The sequence below is a fragment of the Chlorella variabilis genome, assembly GCF_000147415.1.
Source record: "Chlorella variabilis unplaced genomic scaffold CHLNCscaffold_20, whole genome shotgun sequence".
In the NCBI taxonomy this organism is placed as follows: Eukaryota; Viridiplantae; Chlorophyta; class Trebouxiophyceae; order Chlorellales; family Chlorellaceae; genus Chlorella; species Chlorella variabilis.
The window spans coordinates 645,713-664,051 of NW_005435068.1; the positions used below are offsets into that span (position 1 = coordinate 645,713).

The window sequence follows — 18,339 nt, forward strand, 5'->3', positions numbered from 1 at the left end:
GGCATCAGCGATGTGCTGGAGCTGGTGACACTGCTAGATAGCGGTGCAGCGGCGCCCTACACTGTGGGCTCTGCCGGCGCCGGCGCCTCCAGCCAGCTCGCCGCCGTGGTGCGCCCCTCCAGGTGCGCGCAGGCAGGCGGCTGTCGTTGGCTGCCATGGCCCAGCATGCCCCTGCTCCAGGTCTTGACTGCCTCTTGATCGATGCTGCTACTTGGATCAACATGCCTGCTCAGCTGCCAATCACCCGCCCGTCTGATCCTAGCCAGCCCGCATCAATGCGCCAACCCTGCCTCCCACGCCGTTGCAGGGTGCGCGCCATGCTAGCCTCCCGCGCCTGCCGCTCCTCTATCATGATTGGGCGGGCCCTGGACCTGCGCACCATGCGCCTAATCCTGGAGCACCTGTCCCAGCTACACTCGCCTTGGAACTGCCCACATGGCAGGCCTACTATGCGCCACCTGGCGTTGCTGCCGCAGCATGCGCTACAGCCCTGAGCCACCCCGCTGCGACAGAGGGTTTCAAGGTACAAGTTGCCCCGACTGACTGACTGATTTAACAAGAAAAGTTCGCACGTCCTCGCAAAAAGTGCTGCAAGTGTCGGTTGGGTACAAAAGGCTTCCTCCATGAATCCGAGAAAGCTACCCTGAGAAACAGTTTGAAATGCATATTGTCGCGGAAAGTATCGGTCAGTAGACTCCCGGTCAACAAAAACAGGGTTCACCGCTGAACAAAATGCAGGGGAAGGTTGTTGGAGCAGCCGCTGCGGGGGGTAAGAGGGATAAGGACAGGAACAGAGAGGACGACGGACCAAATGGTGTCCGTGGTGCATGCACAAAGACGGGGAAGCGTGGAACAGCGAGCCAAAGCCACAGGCAAACGAGCGGGGACAAGGGATAGCCAGCACTACCCGCAGAGACAGAGGCGGAAGGAAGAGGGCGGCAGGCCCATGCAGGGATCAGAAGAGATGAACGTCCTATGTGTGTTGCGTGTGGTCAGGTGTCCATTCCTTATAGGAAAACTCCTGGTGATGCCGAGCATTGCCCTAGCTGGGCAGTCAGCCCAGCGCGGTGGCCAGCGCGGAGGCCACGCCCGCCACGTCATCCACAATCACGCCCTGCACTCCCAGAAAATGCTGATAACGCACCCACTCTGGGTTGTCGTTTGGCTGGCCATAGGTCATGACCCGCAGCCCCCTGCTGCGAGCCTCCTCCACCATGTGCGCCTCAAGCTGCAGCGCCCGCGTGTTGAGGATCACGCCCTGCAGCGCAGCGCCCGAGGCAAACGCCACCGCGGCGGCTATGCTGGTGCGGCGCAGGTCCACATGGCTGTACTGGCCGCCACCCGACAGGAACATGACCACGGCACCAGGGCGCCTGCAGCGCGGAGCCCATGAGAGCCGAGGTCAGCATGCTGGGGCACAGCAGGAGCGTGGGGACGGGAGCAGCTGGCGTGCTGCATGCTTCACCCCTGCCTGCCACAGGCAATGCCCTGCAGCCACCTCCCCAAAAGACTCCACTGCCAAGCACTCCACACTCTCCGCCCTCCACAGCACCACGAACGGCACACACCTGCGCTTGACCTCCAGGCAGACCTCCGGATCGAAGCTGGAAAACATGATGGTGCGGGGGCCATGCGCCGCCAGCCCAGCGTCCACCGCCGCCAGCGTGGCGCTGACCATGCGATCTACCTCGTGTGCTGGCGTCACCACCACATCATCGGGCACCGCCATCTTAATCTCCAGGTCAAACGCCACGCTGGGTGGGATGCCCGCAAACACCTCTGCGAGCGTGGGGAAGTGGTCCTCCTGCTCGCACTGCCAGCTGCGCAGCGTGGGCTCATGGGGCTCCGCGGGCGTGTCGTTTCGGTGCTTGCGCAGCAGCCGGGTGGTGCCACTGCTGGTGGTGGAGGTGGCGGCGGAGGCAGCGCTGGAGGCGGTGGAGCAGGCAAAGCTCTCCAGGCTGGCCAGGCTGGCACTGCTGCTGGTGGGGCTGCCGCCCAGCAGCACGCCGGTGTCTGCTGCGGCTGTGGCTCGGCTGACATTGATGGGCGCCAGCTGGCGGAACGCCTGGGACGTCAGGTCGGCGATACGGCAGCTGGTGGGGTTGGCCTCGTCGCCGAACACAACGTAGTTGTCATGCCAGATCACAGGGACGCCTGCCAGGGTGAGGGAGGGGCGGCAAGCCAACCCGGTCGAGAATGAGGGCACAGGCGGGGCAGCACGGTTGGCATTAGGCCGCGATAAGGACAGGGGACAGGCCCAGCCAGGCAGCCGGCCCCTCCACACCGTCGGCGCAGACTTGAACATCAAACTCGAGAAAGGTGGCTCCGGACTCGGATGCTGCTTTGAAGCTCAATAAAGTGTTCTCTCTGAAGGGCGCCGCCATGGGTTGGCTGCTGGAGGGGTGCCACACATTGGCGCCCATGCTGCAGGCGGCGCGAGCGGCAGTGGATGATGAGTGGTCACGGTGAGTCGCATGCTAGACCCGTCCCACAGCAGCAAGTATGTGGTGCGCGGCGACGCTCACCCGCGGTGCCCCCCCAGCGCGACTGTATCTGCCGCAACATCCAGCATGCCGGCAAACGGCTTCAGCTGGGGCCAGTCCACAGAGGACGTCGCCTGCAGAAACGGGGCGCAACCTTCCCTGAGTGGGGGGGGGGGGGGGGGGCGGTGGCGCCGCGGCGGGGCCCGCCGTTGCCGCGAGGGGCTGAGGACCGCGCCATCGCCCGCTGACCCTGCCCCATAGCGGCCATCTGAGGCGCCTCGGCAGCCTGGACGGGCACCACACGCCGTCAATGTCAACCGCCTCGTGACTCACCGTGGGGGCTGCGCGCACCATCGCGAGGCTGCTGCGCCCAGTGTTGCTGCCGCCTGGCCGCTGGGAGCTGGCCGTGCAGGCGCCTGGCGTGCTCGACTGCGCCGCCATTCCTGCCATGCCAACTCCCCACGTGACCCTTGGGCCGCTGGGCGGGACTGCCGCCAGCATGGCGGCCTGCGGCCTGAACACTCACCCGTCGACGGGCATCGGGCTTCGTAACGATGCGCATCCCTCCACGTGTGTCAGCTGCCAAACGAAAGTTGGAAAACGGGGGAGTTGGGGGGCGCCCTGCTGTCTCTATACATCGAAAGCAGCTTGTGATCAGAAGCTTGTGATCAGCAGCTACGGTCCACCCACCCACCTCCGAAACACCACCCCACCAGCACACCGAGATCGGTGAGGCCTTTCCGGAAACGCGGGCAGCGGGTGATGTCGGACGGCATTTCGGGGCGCGTTAGAGCGCGTGCTGCTAGGGGTCCCGCCGCCACCGCCGCCGCTGCCGTGACGAGTCCCGCCTCCTGTGTGTGTGTGAAGGCACAGAGGCATGAAGGGGGCGGCAGCCCTGGACATCATCAATCACGAGCGCAAGGCGGAGGAGCCTGCTGCGCACCTTGTGTCCAGCCCCCGGGCCCGGCTGAGCGCCACCTCTCGGCAGCCCGAGCCGCATGGCCCCTCCATGCCGGAGCAGGAGCTGGGCGAGGCGCTGCACCCCGACCGCAACGCGCGGCACGGCCACCCTGGCGTGGATTGCCATGCGCTGCCTCCGGGGCATGCCCACAGGTGGGTGGGTGGGTTGCTTCAAGGCTGGCAGTGTGTTCCGCGCATCTGCTGACACGGCCCCCGGGACGCAAACCGCAGGCTGCCAGACTACAAGGATGCACGCGAGCTGACGCGCCCACAGGAGGCAGAGACGCCGCTGCTCGTGGCCGCCACCAGCGAGAAGCCTGGCAGTAAGGAAGCCTGAGGCGCCCTGGCTCCACCTCACTTGACATTTCCGAAAGGGCCTCCGCCGCAGGGGCCCCTGCCATTTGAGCAGTAAACTGTATCTCCGCCCATTTATCAGTTAGACAGCAGCGTTTTAAATGTTTCGATCGCCTGAGGCAGCGAGCCTCAAGCGCCCAAGCCGCCGGCACACTCTTGGCACGCAACATGACTGGTATATACGCGTGCATTCAGCCCCCCCACGCATGCAGCACGAGTAGATGGTGCTGTGGCAGGTGTGGCATATTGCAAAAGGCGGGTGGCTCGCCGTAGTGCTGGCTGGCGCCGCTGGTGCCTGGGTGTCGGCCCATGCCAGAACACAGCCGGAAGTGCATGCGTTGCATCATAGAACACACACTGGGGTACAACTGCAAGTTCAGAAATCCACACAAGAAGCTGGTCTAACCCCTGCAGCACCAACCAGTAGATGAGGCTAGGCGAATTCCCGAGGGCGGAGCGGCGCGCTGCCAGCCCGTCGGCGCATCTCCCCCAAAGTCACCCACGTGCGTCATTCTTCTTCTTCTCCTACCACTTCAAGATTGAACGCAACAACACAATCACAAGCAATGCAGGCTCTGGCTCTTGGCGCACGGCTCAGCAGCAGCAGCAGCGCCCTCAGGGGGCAGCGCGCTGGTGAGCAACGCACTGCCCGATCGCACCTGCCCCTAGATCGGGACAGCGACGAGGTTGGCGCAGGAGTCCGCCCGGTTCCGCCCGCCCGCCCGCCCGCCCGTGGAGCCCGCCCGCCCGGTCCCACTACTGATCTGCTGCGGAGGAGTTCGCCCCATTGCGCCCCTGGATGCATCATGGCAAGCAGGCCAGGATCATCGCCGCACTCGCTGATGGGTGCAGGCTGCCGCCCCGCCCTGCCGTCCGTGTGCAGGCTGCCGCCCCGCCCTGGCCCGTGTGCCACCAGTCACCACCCGCAGCCGCTGCATCAAGGCCGCCGCCAGTGATGATGATGTGGGAGCTGCAGGCACTGCAGCCATCGCCCTGGGCTTGATTTCTAACCCAATCATGCTTTGGTCGGAGTGGACCCTCTTCAGCACTGGCTCAGGGCTGCCCCCTGGCCCAGGTGGGTGTGCTCACCGGGCCAGCGGCTTGCCACAGCAAGGGCAGAGCCTGCGCAAGGTGCCATCCTTGCGATTGGACCAATATAATGCGAAGTTACTTATGGATCTTCGGCAACAGATTTGTTGGGTTTTTTTGGTGAGAATTTCGCTTATTTTCTGTGCTGCGCAGGTGGCGCCCTGGGTGCGGCCGAGGGCATCTCCTACCTCGTCATCTTGGGAATTGTGGCATGGTCTGCAGCCACCAAGGCCTCGACCGGCAGTGGCCTCCCTGCCGGCCCCGCTGGCCTGCTGGGTGCAGTGGAGGGTTTCTCCTATCTCTCCCTGCTGGCGGGCATCGTGGTCTTCGGGCTGAAGATCGCCACGCAGGGTTGAAGCCGATATGATTTACATTTCAGTTTTTGGTGCCTTGCGATCCCTTCCCAAGACATTTCGGTCCCCCCCATCCAAAGTCCCCGCCCTCGACTTCTGCTGCATTCCATTTGCAATTCCCACACTGGCCCCAGAATTCCTGCCGTAGTTGCCTTCACGCTGCTGCCAGCAGAAGCGGGTAGGTACCGCTATCGGTGGTGCCCTGTGCGCCTCAGCTCGTGCCTTCATCTGCACCTTCGCCCTCATCCATCTCTGCCGCCACCTGCTCCGGTGCCGCCTCTGCCATTTGGGGTGCAGCTGTGCTGGCCTCTTCCACCGGAGCCACCTGCTCTGCATCTGGCTGCGCTGGCTGTGGCTTGGGTGCATCCCCCTCCAGCAGCGAGTTCAGACCGTGCAGCACCTCCTCTGGCTGCTGGCCGTCATGCGCGACTGGTGCCTCTTGTGGGTTCTCATCCCCCTCCGGCACTGCACCCCCCTGAACTGCTGCAGCGGGTTGCTCTGGCTCCTCTGTTGGCACCTCTGAGGCTGGACCCTCGGAGGACGGGTGCGCCTCTAAGTCCATGGCTGTCCCGCTGCCATCTGCAGGCACATCGAGGGGGCTGGTGGCCTGCACCATGCTCTGCAACCTGGTGTCTTCTGGGCCATCCATGGTCGCTTCTGCCACCTCTGCCTCCGCCAGCTTGACATCCGGCAGTGGCTGCCCCTTGGCCTGCCTGCCAGCTGCCCGCGCCTCGGCTGTCACCTCCACCACCGCGTCGTCCTCCTCGTGCACTTCAGCTGCATCTGCCACCTCTGCTAAAACTGCATAGTCCTTCTTCTTCAGTTCAGCAATGGGTGCTGCTGGCTCCAGCTGTGCCTCCTCCATGGCAGCTGGCGAGTCACAGCGCTGCTCTGGCCTGCTTTCTTTTTCCTCAGAAGGAGCAGCCGCCTGCTCGCCTGCTGGCTCGGCACCTTCAGCCGGGCTCTCCACTTCAGCTGCTGCCGCTGGCACCAGCTCTGCAGGGGCACTTGCAGCTTCCTGCTGTGGGGCAGCTGCCCACGAGGCTGCCACGGCGGGGATAGCGTCGACGGGCGGCGGGTCGGTGCGCAGCGCCGCCAGCAGCTTGGAGGCATGGGACTGGCTGTAGTGGTTGAGGAGCTCCTCCGGGAACAGGCATAGGCAGGCTTCAATAGCCCCGCTGGCAGCGGAGTTGGCCTCGGCGCGTGCTTGCAGCCACGCCAGAGCACCGCTAGTTGCAAAGCTGGCCCTCGTGCCCGGCTGCTTGGCCATGACGGCAGAACACCGTGCGAGCAACAGCTCCAGCAGCTGCGGATCAAGGGATGGCTGCATGAGCACCGCTCCCAGCACAGCCATATCGGCCAGCTGCCCCACCACCCCTGCTGCCGCCTTGAGGCACTTGCTCTGCAGGTCGCTGTCGCCGGGGGCAGAGCTGGCTAGGGTGCAAAGGCGGGGCAGGGCCGTGGCTGCAGCCTCTGCCAGTGCGGGCGTCCAGCTGCCGATGCGGCCCATCACCCAGGCCGCAGCAGCCTGGCAATGCTCGTCGCTGGACTGCAGCCCGGCAACCACAGCAGGCAAAGCGCCAGGAGCAGCCGCCACGCTGTCAGCCAGCTCGGCTGATTGACTGGCCAGGAATCCAAAGGCCAGCAACGCCGGCAGCGCCGGGGCCGAGGAGCCAGTGGAGGCGGCGTAGGAGGCGAGCGCATCCAGGACACCAGGCTCGTTAGCCACAGCCGTTGCCAGGCTGACGTTGTGGCGCACAATGTCGCGCAGGCACGCTGCTGCATGGCGCCGCACCGTGTCGTCGGCAAACTTGAGGCACCTGCAGCTTAGGATGGGGACGGCAGCAACCAGCCGAAGTCAACTGAACGCACGCTGGCGAATACTGCCGCAAATCTCTTGAAAAGTCGGCATTCGGCATTGCTTGACATGCTGACCTGCGCACCTGCCAATGTCGGGCAGCAGCCCAGCGCCCACCACTTCTGCCGCCTGGGTGGGACCTGCCTTGCAGATGTTCATCAGCACGCAGAGCAGCTGGCGCTTCAGGCGTGCATCGTTGGACAGTGCCAACCGCAGCGAAAAGTCGACGGCATGCACGGCGCCCGCTGCCACCACCTCTGCTGCAAGCTCAGCGCTGTGCCCGCAGATGTCGCTGAGGGTGGAGGCAGCCACGCGGCGCAGCACAGAGTCCGATGCTGCTGATGCCGGGCTGCTCAAGCACGCCACCAACGGCACCAGCGCGCCAGCGTGCACTGTTGCCGCGGCCAGCGTCTTGGGTGCGCCGCCACATGGGCCAGCGTCCAGACTGCAGTGTGCAAAATTAGATGGCTCAGGACTACAAGAAGAAGCGGAGATGGCAGCAGAATGCTCCGGGTGCACCGGTGCTTGATGCTTGGTGCCGGCATGCATGTCCGCTGTCTGCAGCCTGGGTGCAGTTCCCACCACCCCACCCGCTGCCTCCTTCGCCTCGCCATCTGTGTTCTGCAGGCAGCTCACAGCTGCCGCGAGGCCGCCCTGCTCCGCCACAGCGCCCGCCAGCTCTGCCGAGTGCCGGGTCAAAGCAGACATCACACCCATGGCGGCACGCTTGGCACCATGGCTGTCCTCATCAGCCTTGTCCTCTATGCGCCCAAGCTGTACCAAGCCAAGGGGGCGATGCATGTGTGTGCTTGTAACATGGGAGAGGGAAACAGTGCCACATGCCCATGCAGGTGAGGACCGCTGCCGCTTCACCGTGGCTTGGTAACGCACCAGCATCCCAACCACGCCCGCCTCTAACAGGTTGGCTGCCACCACGCTGCTGTGCCCGGCCAGGCGGCCCAGGGCAGCTGCCGTGGTGTGCGCCACTGCATCCGCTGGATCTGTGAGCAGCGGCAACAGCAAACGTATGCCGCCCTGGGCCACCAGTGGCGCGGTATTGCCCTCCGCCCTCGCGGCGTCTAACATGGAGCTGGCGAATGCCATCCGGTCTCGCTCGTAGCGGCTGAATACGCTGGGGAGCCCCCTGCCTGCCATGGCTGTAGTTCAAGAAACACGGTCAAGTACAGCCAGCGACGTGTCGCCCTGCCTGCAATCGCTATTCCCCACCTGAGCGTGGCGCTGAATCGGGATGGGCCCGACCAGCTGAGTTGCATCTAGGCATTCGGTCAAAGTGCCACGCAAGCAGCATTTTCTACTTGATCATCTTGACCCCTTGTCCCCCGCCATGCTACCTCTTTCCTCCGGTCATGAAGGCCACTGAGGAGCTGCTGCTGAAATCTCCTGCTGATAAAAAGTTCTACCGCCTGTGCACGCTTGACAATGGGCTGCAGGCGCTGTTGATCCACGATCCCGAAATCAATGAATGCTGCCAGCAGGAGGAGGAGGGCGGGGCAGTGCAGGGGCATGCGGAGGAGGCCAGCGATGAGGAAGTGGACAGCCTGCTGAGCGGGGAGGATGGGTCGGAGGAGGAGGTGCGCCGCAGGTGCAGAGGGGCTGCAGGCAGCTGCGGCGACAGTGGCGGTGAGATGGCGACGGCGGTGGTTGCAGCCCCTCCTGGTGGCGCTGTACTCGCCCCCAGGCCACCTGTGCTACCCATGCATGCAGGAGGAGGAGAGCAGTGAGGAGGAGGGATCTGATCATGAGCACGTCCATCGCCATCACGGTCACGGCCACCACGGCAACGGCGGGGCGGTCAAGAAGGCGGCGGCGGCGCTGTCGGTGGGCGTGGGCCACTTCACAGACCCGTGGAGCCTGCAGGGCCTGAGCCACTACCTGGAGCACATGCTGTTCATGGGCAGCGAGCGATTCCCTGACGAGAACGACTACGATGCCTTCCTCACTGCACACGGCGGCTCGTCCAACGCCTGCACTGAGGAGGTGCCACGGGGCAACTGCCAGTAGCAGCGGAATGGAGTAGGCTGCCCGGCATGCGCTATGGGAAGGCAGCTGTGCATGCCACGAGCCGCTCCAGTTCGGTCAGCAGATTGATCCCCGCCCGCATGCAATCACGCGCAGGAGTGCACGACGTTCCATTTTGACGTCAAGCCCGACACGCTGCGCCCCGCCCTGGACCGCTTTGCCCAGTTCTTCATTGCGCCGCTGATCAAGGCAGACGCGTTGGATCGGGAGGTGCAAGCTGTTGACAACGAGTTTTCCGGGGTGCTGCAGGTGAGGAGGAGCGGCTGGGGCATGGTGGTGGTTGCATTTCTGTGCGCTGTGCAGCTCTCTGTTCAAGTTAGTGGTCAGCAGCCTCAGCCAGGCCTCCCCCTCGCCACTTTCTGTGTGCCTGCAGTCGGACGCGTGTCGCATGCTGCAGCTGCGGTGCCGCACGGCGCGTGAGGGCCACCTCTTCCGCAAGTTTGGCTGGGGCAATCGCAAGTCGCTGGTGGAAGACCCTGCCACGGCAGGCATCGATGTGCGACAGGAGCTGCTGCAGTACTATAGGTGTGTGTTTGAGCGCGTGGAGGGAGCAAGGTGGCATGGCTTTGGCCGCATCTTCAACAATGTAGCAGCCGCCCACCCAGTAATCTGATCGCCTCGGCCTCGTTGCTGCCCTGGCATGCCCTGGCATGTGGTCATACTGCAGGGAGCAGTACAGTGCGGAGCGCATGAACCTGGTGGTGCTGGGAGGGGAGGATCTGGATGTTCTGCAGCAGGTGTGCAGCAGCGTACTGGCAGGGTGCTGCCTTTGGTGAGGTGGGCTGTTTGATGGGCGGCGGGCATGCCGCCTCATGCCGCAGAACCGGCTTGTGTAGATCACGTGCAGGCTGGCCCTGCCTGTTATCATCTGTTTGCCTGCCTTCCCTGCTCTGCAGTGGGTGGAGGAGCTGTTCAGCGCAGTGCCGGGTGGGCGGGGTCCTCGGCCACAGTACGGCCATGTGGGGCCGCCATTCCATGGCGGACGCCTGTATCTCTTGCCTGCGGTGCGCGATGAGCACCGGCTCACGGCGACCTTCCAGCTGCCCTGCCTCAACGGGAAGTACAGGTTCGCCGAGCAGCAGGGACCAGCTCTTGGATGCGTGCCATCCGGCCGCCTGGGTGCCGGATGTCGTGCTGCCTGCCTCCAAGCGCCACCCGTGGCCGCTGTGCGCTTTCCGCAGCCCCGCCCCGCTTCACACACCCGCCGCCTGCTGCCTGCCTCATTCCACGTGCAGGAAGAAAGCGGATGAGTATCTGGCACACTTTGTGGGGCATGAGGGCAGCGGCTCACTGCTGTCGGCGCTCAAGGCGCGCGGCTGGGCCAGCGAGCTGAGTGCGGGCGTGAGTGACCAGTCTTCGGTTGCCTGGCTCTTTGAGGTGTCTATCACCCTCACGGAGGCAGGACTGGCGGCAGGGCCAGGTGAGCTTTTACACTGCACGAGCTGAGCTTGATCGATGGAGCTGGCCAGGTGCCATGTAGCACCTATACTGAAGTGGTGCGCCGAGGCTCTGCTCTGCATCCTGTCTTGCCCTGCTTCTGCAGGCTGCGGGCTGGCATGTGTGGGCCTGTTGTTTGAGTTCCTGGCGCTTCTGCGGAGCGTGGGACCCCAGCGCTGGGCTTATGATGAGCTGGCCACCATAGCGCAGATGCGGTTCAGGTTCCAGGTGGGGCACCGACGGGGCGCTGTGGTCCTGCTGCGCAGTATGCTATCGCTGTGGTGGTTGTTCTGCCCTACAGCCAGGGGAAGGCTTCCCCACCGAGCCACACCAGTTTGCAGCTTGCCACATGCATCTGAACGCTTGCTGGCCCTGCAGGAGGAGGAGGACGCGGCCGAGTATGCGGCAGGGCTGGCCTCAAACCTCTTCTTCTATGCACCAGCCGATGTGCTGGCGGGGCAGTACATGTTTGAAGACTGGGACCCGGCGCTGGTGGGTTTGGCGGGGGAGCACATGGACCATCACTGAAACGCAAATCGCTGCTCACCTCTCTTTGCTACGCCTGCTGTGCCGCCATGCCATGTAGGCCACAGAGCTGCTGCAGGGCATGACGCCCGATGCGGTGCGCCTGGACCTCTGCACCCGCAGCCACGAGGTGTGCGCAGCGGCAGTCCGTGGCTGGCCCGGCGCGGCAGTGGGCGACGAGCCCTGGTTCAACTTTCCTTATGTCGAGGCGCAGCTGCCAGAGGAGCTGCGGCAGAGGTGGGCACGCCAGCTGTTGGTGCCCCTGGCCAGAGCTACCAACATTGCCGTGGCCTGCTGGTTGTATTGGCTCGCTCCAACAACTAAGTTGCTGTGCCCCTTCTTGGCCTAATTGCAGCTGGGCGGACGCAATTCCATCGCTTGACATCGCCCTACCGTCACGCAACGATTACCTGCCTACCAACTTTGACTTGCGTTGTGAGGAGCAGGCCAACGGCGGCGCGCCTGCCGCCGGTGCAGCATCTATTGGCGAAAATGGTGCAGCCAATGGCCAGCAACAGCTTGGCCCTGCAGCGTCTGCAGCAGAGCCCGGTGGTGGCTTGGCCCCAGACTTGGCAGTCTTCCCCTCCCCACCAGCCCTGCTGCTGGATGAACCTGGGCTTCTGGTGTGGCACAAGCTGGATGCCTCCTTCCGCCAGCCGCGGACCAACGCCTACCTGCGACTCTTCTCTGCCGCGGGCTACGCCTCGCCGCGCGCCGCAGCGCTTTCCCACCTCCTCATCAAGCTGCTTGAGGATGCTCTGTGTGAGACAGCCTACCTAGCAGAGGTGGCAGGCCTACACTACGGAATCTGGTGAGGGCTTGGGCCCAGGGTTGCTGCTCCTGCCCCTCCTACCGCTCACATCATGCCGGCAACGCCACCCCATGTACTGATCCATGCATGCTCTCTGCCGCCCTGCAGGTGGGAGGGCGGCCCGGGCATGGACTTCAAGCTCTATGGCTTCTCGGAGAAGCTGCCGCTGCTGGCCGCCTTCATCTTCCGCTCCCTGGCTCATCTGCAAGTGTTGCCGGAGCGGTTTGTGCGCATCAAGGAGGCGCTGCTGCGGAATGTGAGGTTGCAGCGCAGGGTGGCATGGGGGCATCCCCTGGCTGCGACATGCGCGCATGTCAGGGGGCGCCAGGTGCCAGGCTGCCCTACACTGTGTTGGCCACAGCCAGGAGCTCAACTCAGCTGCCTTGCGTTCCCTGTTGGATTGCAGTACCGCAATGTCAATATGAGCCCAAGCAAGCATGCCACATACCAGCGTCTACTGGCGCTGAAGGAGCGGTTCTGGCACGCCGACCAGGTATGGGCTGTGGCCGCCGGCCAAGCAGGCCCCACGTCTTGAGCAACCAATTCGCATCTGGCTCCGATTACTCCCTAATTCTTGATCGCCCCCCTCCCCCCCCTCCACACAGGTGCTGCCTGAGCTGGAGGGGCTGGAGGCATCTGATGTGACAGCCTTCCTTCCCGCCCTGCTTGCGGGGCTGCATATCGAGGCCTTGCTGCACGGCAACATTGCTGCCAGCGAGGCCGAGGCACTGGCAAGGCGGCTGCATGTCACCCTGGGTGGCGCCAGCCTGGCAGCCAGCACACGGCCCGCCGAGCGCTGCGTGCAGCTGCCCAAGGGCTGCACCATGCTGAACAGGTGCGCCGCTGGACAGCCGACTCCCTTCACACTTGCACCTGTGCATCACTGCTGACAGCCTGCCACCTTCCCTGCCTCCCCGTGCAACCAGCCGAGAAGCACCCATGTTTCGGCACCCCTTCTCCTCCCTCCCTGCACATGGCCTGCAGGAGCCGAGCAAAGAACCCCGATGAGGAAAACAGTGTGGTGGAGGCCTACTACCAGTGCTGTGCAGACACGGTGCAGGACCGCGCGCTGCTGGACATGGTGGAGCAGGTGGGTGGTGACATGGACAGTGGACGCAGGGCTGTGCGGCTCTACTTCCATCTTGCTCTCGTTCCATCCGGTCAGCCCACACACCAGCATGATTTTTCGCTCATCCCCTCTCCGCAGCTGCTCTACGAGCCGTGTTTCGACACGCTGCGGACCAAGGAGCAGCTTGGATACAGCGTGCACAGCGGCACACGGCGCACGCACGGCGTGCTGGGCCTGTGTGTGGTGGTGGTTTCGGGCGCGCACGGCCCGGCGCACCTGGATGTGCGCATCGAGGCCTTCCTGGCCTCCTTTGCCGCCACGCTGGCAGAGATGGGGGAGGAGGAGTTTGAGAAGCAGCGGCAGGCGCTGCTGGCCATCAAGATGATGAAGGTGCGAGCCAGCCTTCCTGAACCGGCGGGCAGTTGGTGCGGCAGGGAGCACGCGCTTGGGCAGTGGCGGGCCCTGCTTGTGCAGTGTGATGCCCTGCCTTCCCTGTTCTGATGCCACAGACACCACTGATGCTGGCACCGGCCGGCCTGTCGGTGCGTTGCAGGACCGTACCATGATGGAGGAAAGCGACCGGGCATGGGACAAGATTGCCAGCCGCAGCTACGCGTTCCATTCGCTTCGGGATGAGTGCACCCACCTGCGCGTTCTCACCCTGCAGCAGGTGTGTGGCCAAGCGATGCAGGCATGCAGTGGCAGAGCTAAGGGCTCGCAGCATGCGGGGTGGGTGCGTCTTCAAAGCTCCAGGCACTGGCCATGCTTCAAAGCTCAAGCTACATCAACCCTGCCTGTTTTGCAGGTGCGCGACTTTTACAACACCTACTTGGCGCCAGGCAGCATCACGCGTCGCAAGCTGAGCTTGCACATCATGGGGCAGGCGCACGTGGCGGAGCTGGAGGCGCAGCCCCCGGCAGGCGTGCAGCTGGTGGAGCAGCCGCAGGAGCTCAGCAGGCAGCTGCCGTTGTGGCCGGCAATGCTGGGTGATGCGCACGCGTGCAACTGAGCGGCTGTAAATTGACACGGGTCCGCTGCTCAGGCGGCAGGGTGGTTGTCTGAGCTGCATGAGCCCTCCCCATGGACACCAGCAGTCTGAGACAGCTTAGCACGCTCGCGATAGTCGGATTGCAAGTCGATCGGCTATTTAAACCAGCTATCGTCGACTGCACGACTCCAGTGCGTCCTGCCTGCTGTGGCACAGAGTGAAACATCATCGGATGCCTGAGGGCGCCCCACGATCTCGATGCACTGCCGGAGCACAGTCGCTGCTCTGCACAGCCGTTGCTCTGTCCTCTCGCGCGCTCCCGTCCATCGCACCGCCGCTGTGGCTCTGCTGCGCGCCCCTGGTGCTCGAACAACTTCTGATCGACCCGGCTTGATCAGCGCAGCGTCAAGGCGTCAACCCTTGCACTGGGCGGCGATGGGCGCCGCCGACGGCAAAGCGGCACAGGTCTCTGCTGCGCCTGCGGAGGCGATAGATGACCAGCAAGTGGCAGCTGCCTTGTGTCGGTTCCCGCGCATCATTCTGGGCACCTCATCTAGCGCAAGAAGAGGTAGCTGCTTCTGCCACGACGGCACGCTGCCTCCCTGTCTCCTGCCGCCCTGTTCCTTGCCGCCATCCTATTTCAAGCACCCTCTGCCAGCTGGTGCCTTTGTCCGCACTGCAGGCGTGATGGATGAGCTGACGGTACAGTACAGCTTCCAGTACGAGATAGCCAAGGCAGACATTGATGAGAGCGCGATACGGCACGATGAGGCTCACCAACTGGTGCTCAGCCTGGCCCATGCCAAGGCAGACGCTATCAGAGCCAAGCTGCAGGCGGCGGGAAATGGCGACGAGGGCCTGCTGGTGACCTGTGACCAGGTGGGGGCGCAGGCGGTGTGTTTGACATGAGAAGCGTGTCGGCGCGTGGCCTAGGGTGGATGCGAACAGGAGGGAGCAGGGCGGCCGGGAGGCGTGCGCTATCTTTGGGCCCTATCCCTGCTCCTGGGCTGTTGGCGTCGCTGAGGCTTGGTTGCGCCTGTAGTGCTGCAGGTGGTGCTGCACGAGGGCCAGATCCTGGAGAAGCCTGCAGATGAGGCACAGGTATGAATGGTGCGTGGGTGTTCCACACGTCTCCAAGAACCCTCAGGCCCTGGGGGACATGCTCGGCATGCTGGATCACATGTCCCTCTAGTGCAGGCCCACCAGTTTGCTCTTGCCCTGACCCTCTAGACCACGCTGTGCTGCGTGGACCCCACTTGCAGGCCCGCCAGTTTATTGCTGGCTATGCGCGGGCACCTGCCTCCACCGTGGGATCAGTGGTGCTCACAGACCTGGCCACGGGGCGCAGCTGGGAGGGCGTGGATGTGGCAGAGGTGAGCTAGGCCATTTTTTCGATTCATTTGCGGTAGTGCTGCCGCTATGCCTCTACCAAGTGGCCTGCATGCTGCTTGCGCACAACCCCGCATATGGTGTCTGATGTCATCTGCGCACATCCGTGCTTGTTGCGTATGTTTGCACCGGGGCCGCCCGCAGATCCACTTTGAGCCCATCCCGGCGGCCTCGGTGGATGCGCTAATTGCGGAGGGCGAGGTGTACTGGTGTGCCGGCGGGCTGATGGTGGAGCATGCTCTGGTGGCACCCCACGTGACCCACATGGCTGGCAGCCTGGACTCGGTGATGGGGCTGGCCAAGCACCTGCTGCTGCGTCTGCTGTGCCAGGCGGCGGCGGATTCGGCAGCGACGGCACCGCTGTGAGGCATATTGTTTTGTCACGCTGTGATTTGTTCAAAATTTCTGCAAATGTTTTATTCTTTGTGTGCCTTCCGCACCTGTTGTTGAACACGGAGACTTCTGGCAACAGCCTGCACGCGGGAAGACTGGGGGGCCCACCTGTGGACGGTCAGGCAATAGGTCATGCTCAATGCAAGCTGTCCAGCTAACGGCCTGCTTTCAAAGCAAGACTAAAACCATGGTTTGATGATCTGGTTGCTGCTTTCTACCTTGACAGTCTTGGACTAGTCTGTAGCCGCACCCGGTTCCTGGGAGCGGGCTTGTTCGAGTGAGAATGCTTACAGGACCTGCTCTTCCACGGCTAAAGTACACAGTCAAGCGAAGTGGAAAGCGGCTCATGATGCAAGGCTGACAAGCCTCAGAATAGGGAATAGCATCATAGCGATCAATCATAAGGTAACCAGGAAGCGGGAAAACGCAAGGCAGGGAGCCGGCTCAGGCTCCTGCTACAACTCTCCCCCCCTAAAAAGAGAGGCACACCTGCCTCTTCAAAGAACGAAGAGAACAGAGGGGAACAGAGGATGCGGAAACAAAGAGGAAAACAAAGACAGAAAACTGGGGGAATGGAGGAGGAAAGACAGGTGGGGTAATGCAAGGAAAAGAGGTGGTAGCGAGAGCGGGGGGCTCTGCTGCCCGAGGCATCCAGGTGCCAGGCTGCAGAACACCTCTCGCCAGAGCCAAATTACCGGCATATACACCACACTGTTAAAACTCACAGCAGGGGCGCGGTCACGGCAGAAGTTTGTAGAGTTCACGGTAGCGCCGGGTATCGCCAGTGGCAGCGATGCACCAGTGCCGCAGCTCGGCTTCAGTATGCCAGCTATCTTGCCGATCCGCGTCCCGCCATTTCACCAGTACCGTCTTGTCACGTCCTCGAGCAACAAAATGCAACACTTGCTCAAACTCAGGCTCCTCTGAGCTCAGTTCCAACTCCAGGGCTGGAGTGTCGGCCGTCTGCCGAGCAGGGAACTCTGCGCTGCCGTCAATGTAAGGGCGCAAGCGCGACACGTTGATCACAGGGTGCCCACGCCAGTCTTTTGGGAAGCCTGACAGGCGCACCGCAGTCGGGGAGACGATCTCAACCACCGTGAGACCTCTCTCATCAGTGCCACCGTAGAATTTGGGCAGCAACTTGCGGGCTGGGCCCGTCGTGCCAAAGCCCAGGTGCTTAGTCTCCATCAGCACTCGGTCATCCACAGCAAAAGTGTGTTCCTTCCTGTGCAGGTTGGCATGGGCAGTCTGCACAGCCTTGGCACGGTCCAGGTTCTGTTTGGCGTTGCCCCACGCACGCCGCAGCGCCGCCACAAAGGAGTCGGCGTCTGGGCTCCGGCTGGCAGCTGGAAGGGGCACATCACTCAGCAGCGTCGCACGGGTGCGAGGGTGCCGTCCAGTGTTCAGGTAGAAGGGGGTGAACTGCGAGCTGCTATGTAGTGAGTTGTTGTATGCAAACTCAGCAGCACACAACAATTCATCCCAGTTCTGCTGCTCAGTGTCGACGAAGGCGCGCAGCATCTCCTCCAGAGTGCGGTTGGCGCGCTCGGTCTGCCCATCTGTCTGTGGGTGGTAGGCCGTCGACAGGTGCAGGCGCGTGCCCAGCAGCCGCTGCAGCGAGCGCCAGAAGACACCCACAAATCTGCTGTCCCGGTCTGACACAATGCCAGAGGGGTATCCGTGCAGGCGGAACACATGTCGCAGGAACAGCCCAGCGGTCTCCTCTGCCGAGAGCGGAGTGAGCGCCGGCACAAAGTGGCACATTTTGGTCAGGTGATCAGTGAACACCACAATCTGAGTGTTGCCACGCCTGCTCTCAGGCAGTTGTACAATGTAGTCCATGCCCACCAGCTCCCAGGGTGCAGAAGGCACCGGCAAGGGCTGCGCCAGCCCGAGGGGAGGCTGGTTCCGGGTCTTAGTGCGCTGGCAGACCGCACAGCTCCGCACATAAGTAGTCACATCCTTGGCCAAACCAGGCCAGTAGAAGCGCCGTGCCAGCACTTCCAAAGTTTTGTCGCGTCCCAAGTGGCCAGCGACCGGAGCATCGTGGTGCTCGGCCAGCAGCCGCTGCCGCAGGGAGTGCGCAGATGGGGGCAGCCCAGCAGGGGCGGGCACATACAGCCGCAAATCCTGCCCCTCTCCCTCCCTAAAGAAGAGGAGGCCCTGGTGGGACTCCCACTGCTGCCAGCTTGGCTCGGGGGCGCTGGCGTCGACAGCACCAGAGGGGCCAGGGCTGGGGGCGGGGACCGCAGGGACGCCCGCCTCAGTCGCAGTGACACGCGCAGCCGCAGCCTCCTCAGCCGCCGCAACAGCAGCCAAGCCCCCGCACGCAACAGGATCCAGGGCGTACGAGACCCGCAGCTCCGCAAAGAAGGAATCCGGGGTGTGAGACACTGCCAGCGCCGACAGGTGCAGGCCAGCGGTCTCCACAGCAGCCGTGTGGACCGCCAGTGCTGCCGCGTGAGCCGGCGAGCAGCACAACTTGGTCCGCAGGGAGGAGAACGCCGCCGTCACCCGTGTCGCTCGTGCCCGGGAGCGCCGACTCCGCGCTGGGTTGCGGGAGAGCGCATCAGCCACCACATGTACCGGC

The 18,339-nt window shown here is 63.6% G+C and overlaps 4 protein-coding genes across 4 annotated transcripts; 3 read left to right on the forward strand and 1 right to left on the reverse strand.

Moving 5' to 3' along the window:
* Positions 1-1,054: 1,054 nt before the first annotated feature.
* On the reverse strand, positions 1,055-2,924 carry CHLNCDRAFT_138426 (hypothetical protein; the record flags this gene model as incomplete). The annotated part of the gene is made up of 5 exons (XM_005844935.1): positions 1,055-1,373; positions 1,569-2,154; positions 2,285-2,424; positions 2,526-2,617; positions 2,817-2,924. The coding sequence occupies 5 exons, from the start codon at positions 2,922-2,924 to the stop codon at positions 1,055-1,057; spliced, it is 1,245 nt and encodes a 414-aa protein (XP_005844997.1).
* Positions 2,925-5,041: 2,117 nt separating this feature from the next.
* On the forward strand, positions 5,042-5,242 carry CHLNCDRAFT_26478 (hypothetical protein; the record flags this gene model as incomplete). The annotated part of the gene is made up of 1 exon (XM_005844828.1): positions 5,042-5,242. A coding segment is annotated over one exon (201 nt), but the record flags the coding sequence as incomplete, so codon positions are not given.
* A 3,222-nt stretch (positions 5,243-8,464) lies between these two features.
* CHLNCDRAFT_138430 (hypothetical protein) lies at positions 8,465-13,988 on the forward strand (the record flags this gene model as incomplete). The annotated part of the gene is made up of 18 exons (XM_005844829.1): positions 8,465-8,689; positions 8,823-9,095; positions 9,234-9,386; positions 9,511-9,662; positions 9,805-9,874; positions 10,034-10,203; positions 10,373-10,557; positions 10,681-10,802; positions 10,953-11,066; positions 11,161-11,336; positions 11,455-11,910; positions 12,019-12,166; positions 12,317-12,403; positions 12,516-12,745; positions 12,895-13,000; positions 13,118-13,369; positions 13,533-13,649; positions 13,785-13,988. The coding sequence occupies 18 exons, from the start codon at positions 8,465-8,467 to the stop codon at positions 13,986-13,988; spliced, it is 3,240 nt and encodes a 1,079-aa protein (XP_005844891.1).
* Positions 13,989-14,654: 666 nt separating this feature from the next.
* On the forward strand, positions 14,655-15,722 carry CHLNCDRAFT_26436 (hypothetical protein; the record flags this gene model as incomplete). Its single annotated transcript, XM_005844830.1, has 4 exons — positions 14,655-14,846; positions 15,018-15,068; positions 15,230-15,340; positions 15,501-15,722. 4 exons carry the CDS (start codon positions 14,655-14,657, stop codon positions 15,720-15,722), a joined length of 576 nt encoding a protein of 191 aa, XP_005844892.1.
* Positions 15,723-18,339: the final 2,617 nt, after the last annotated feature.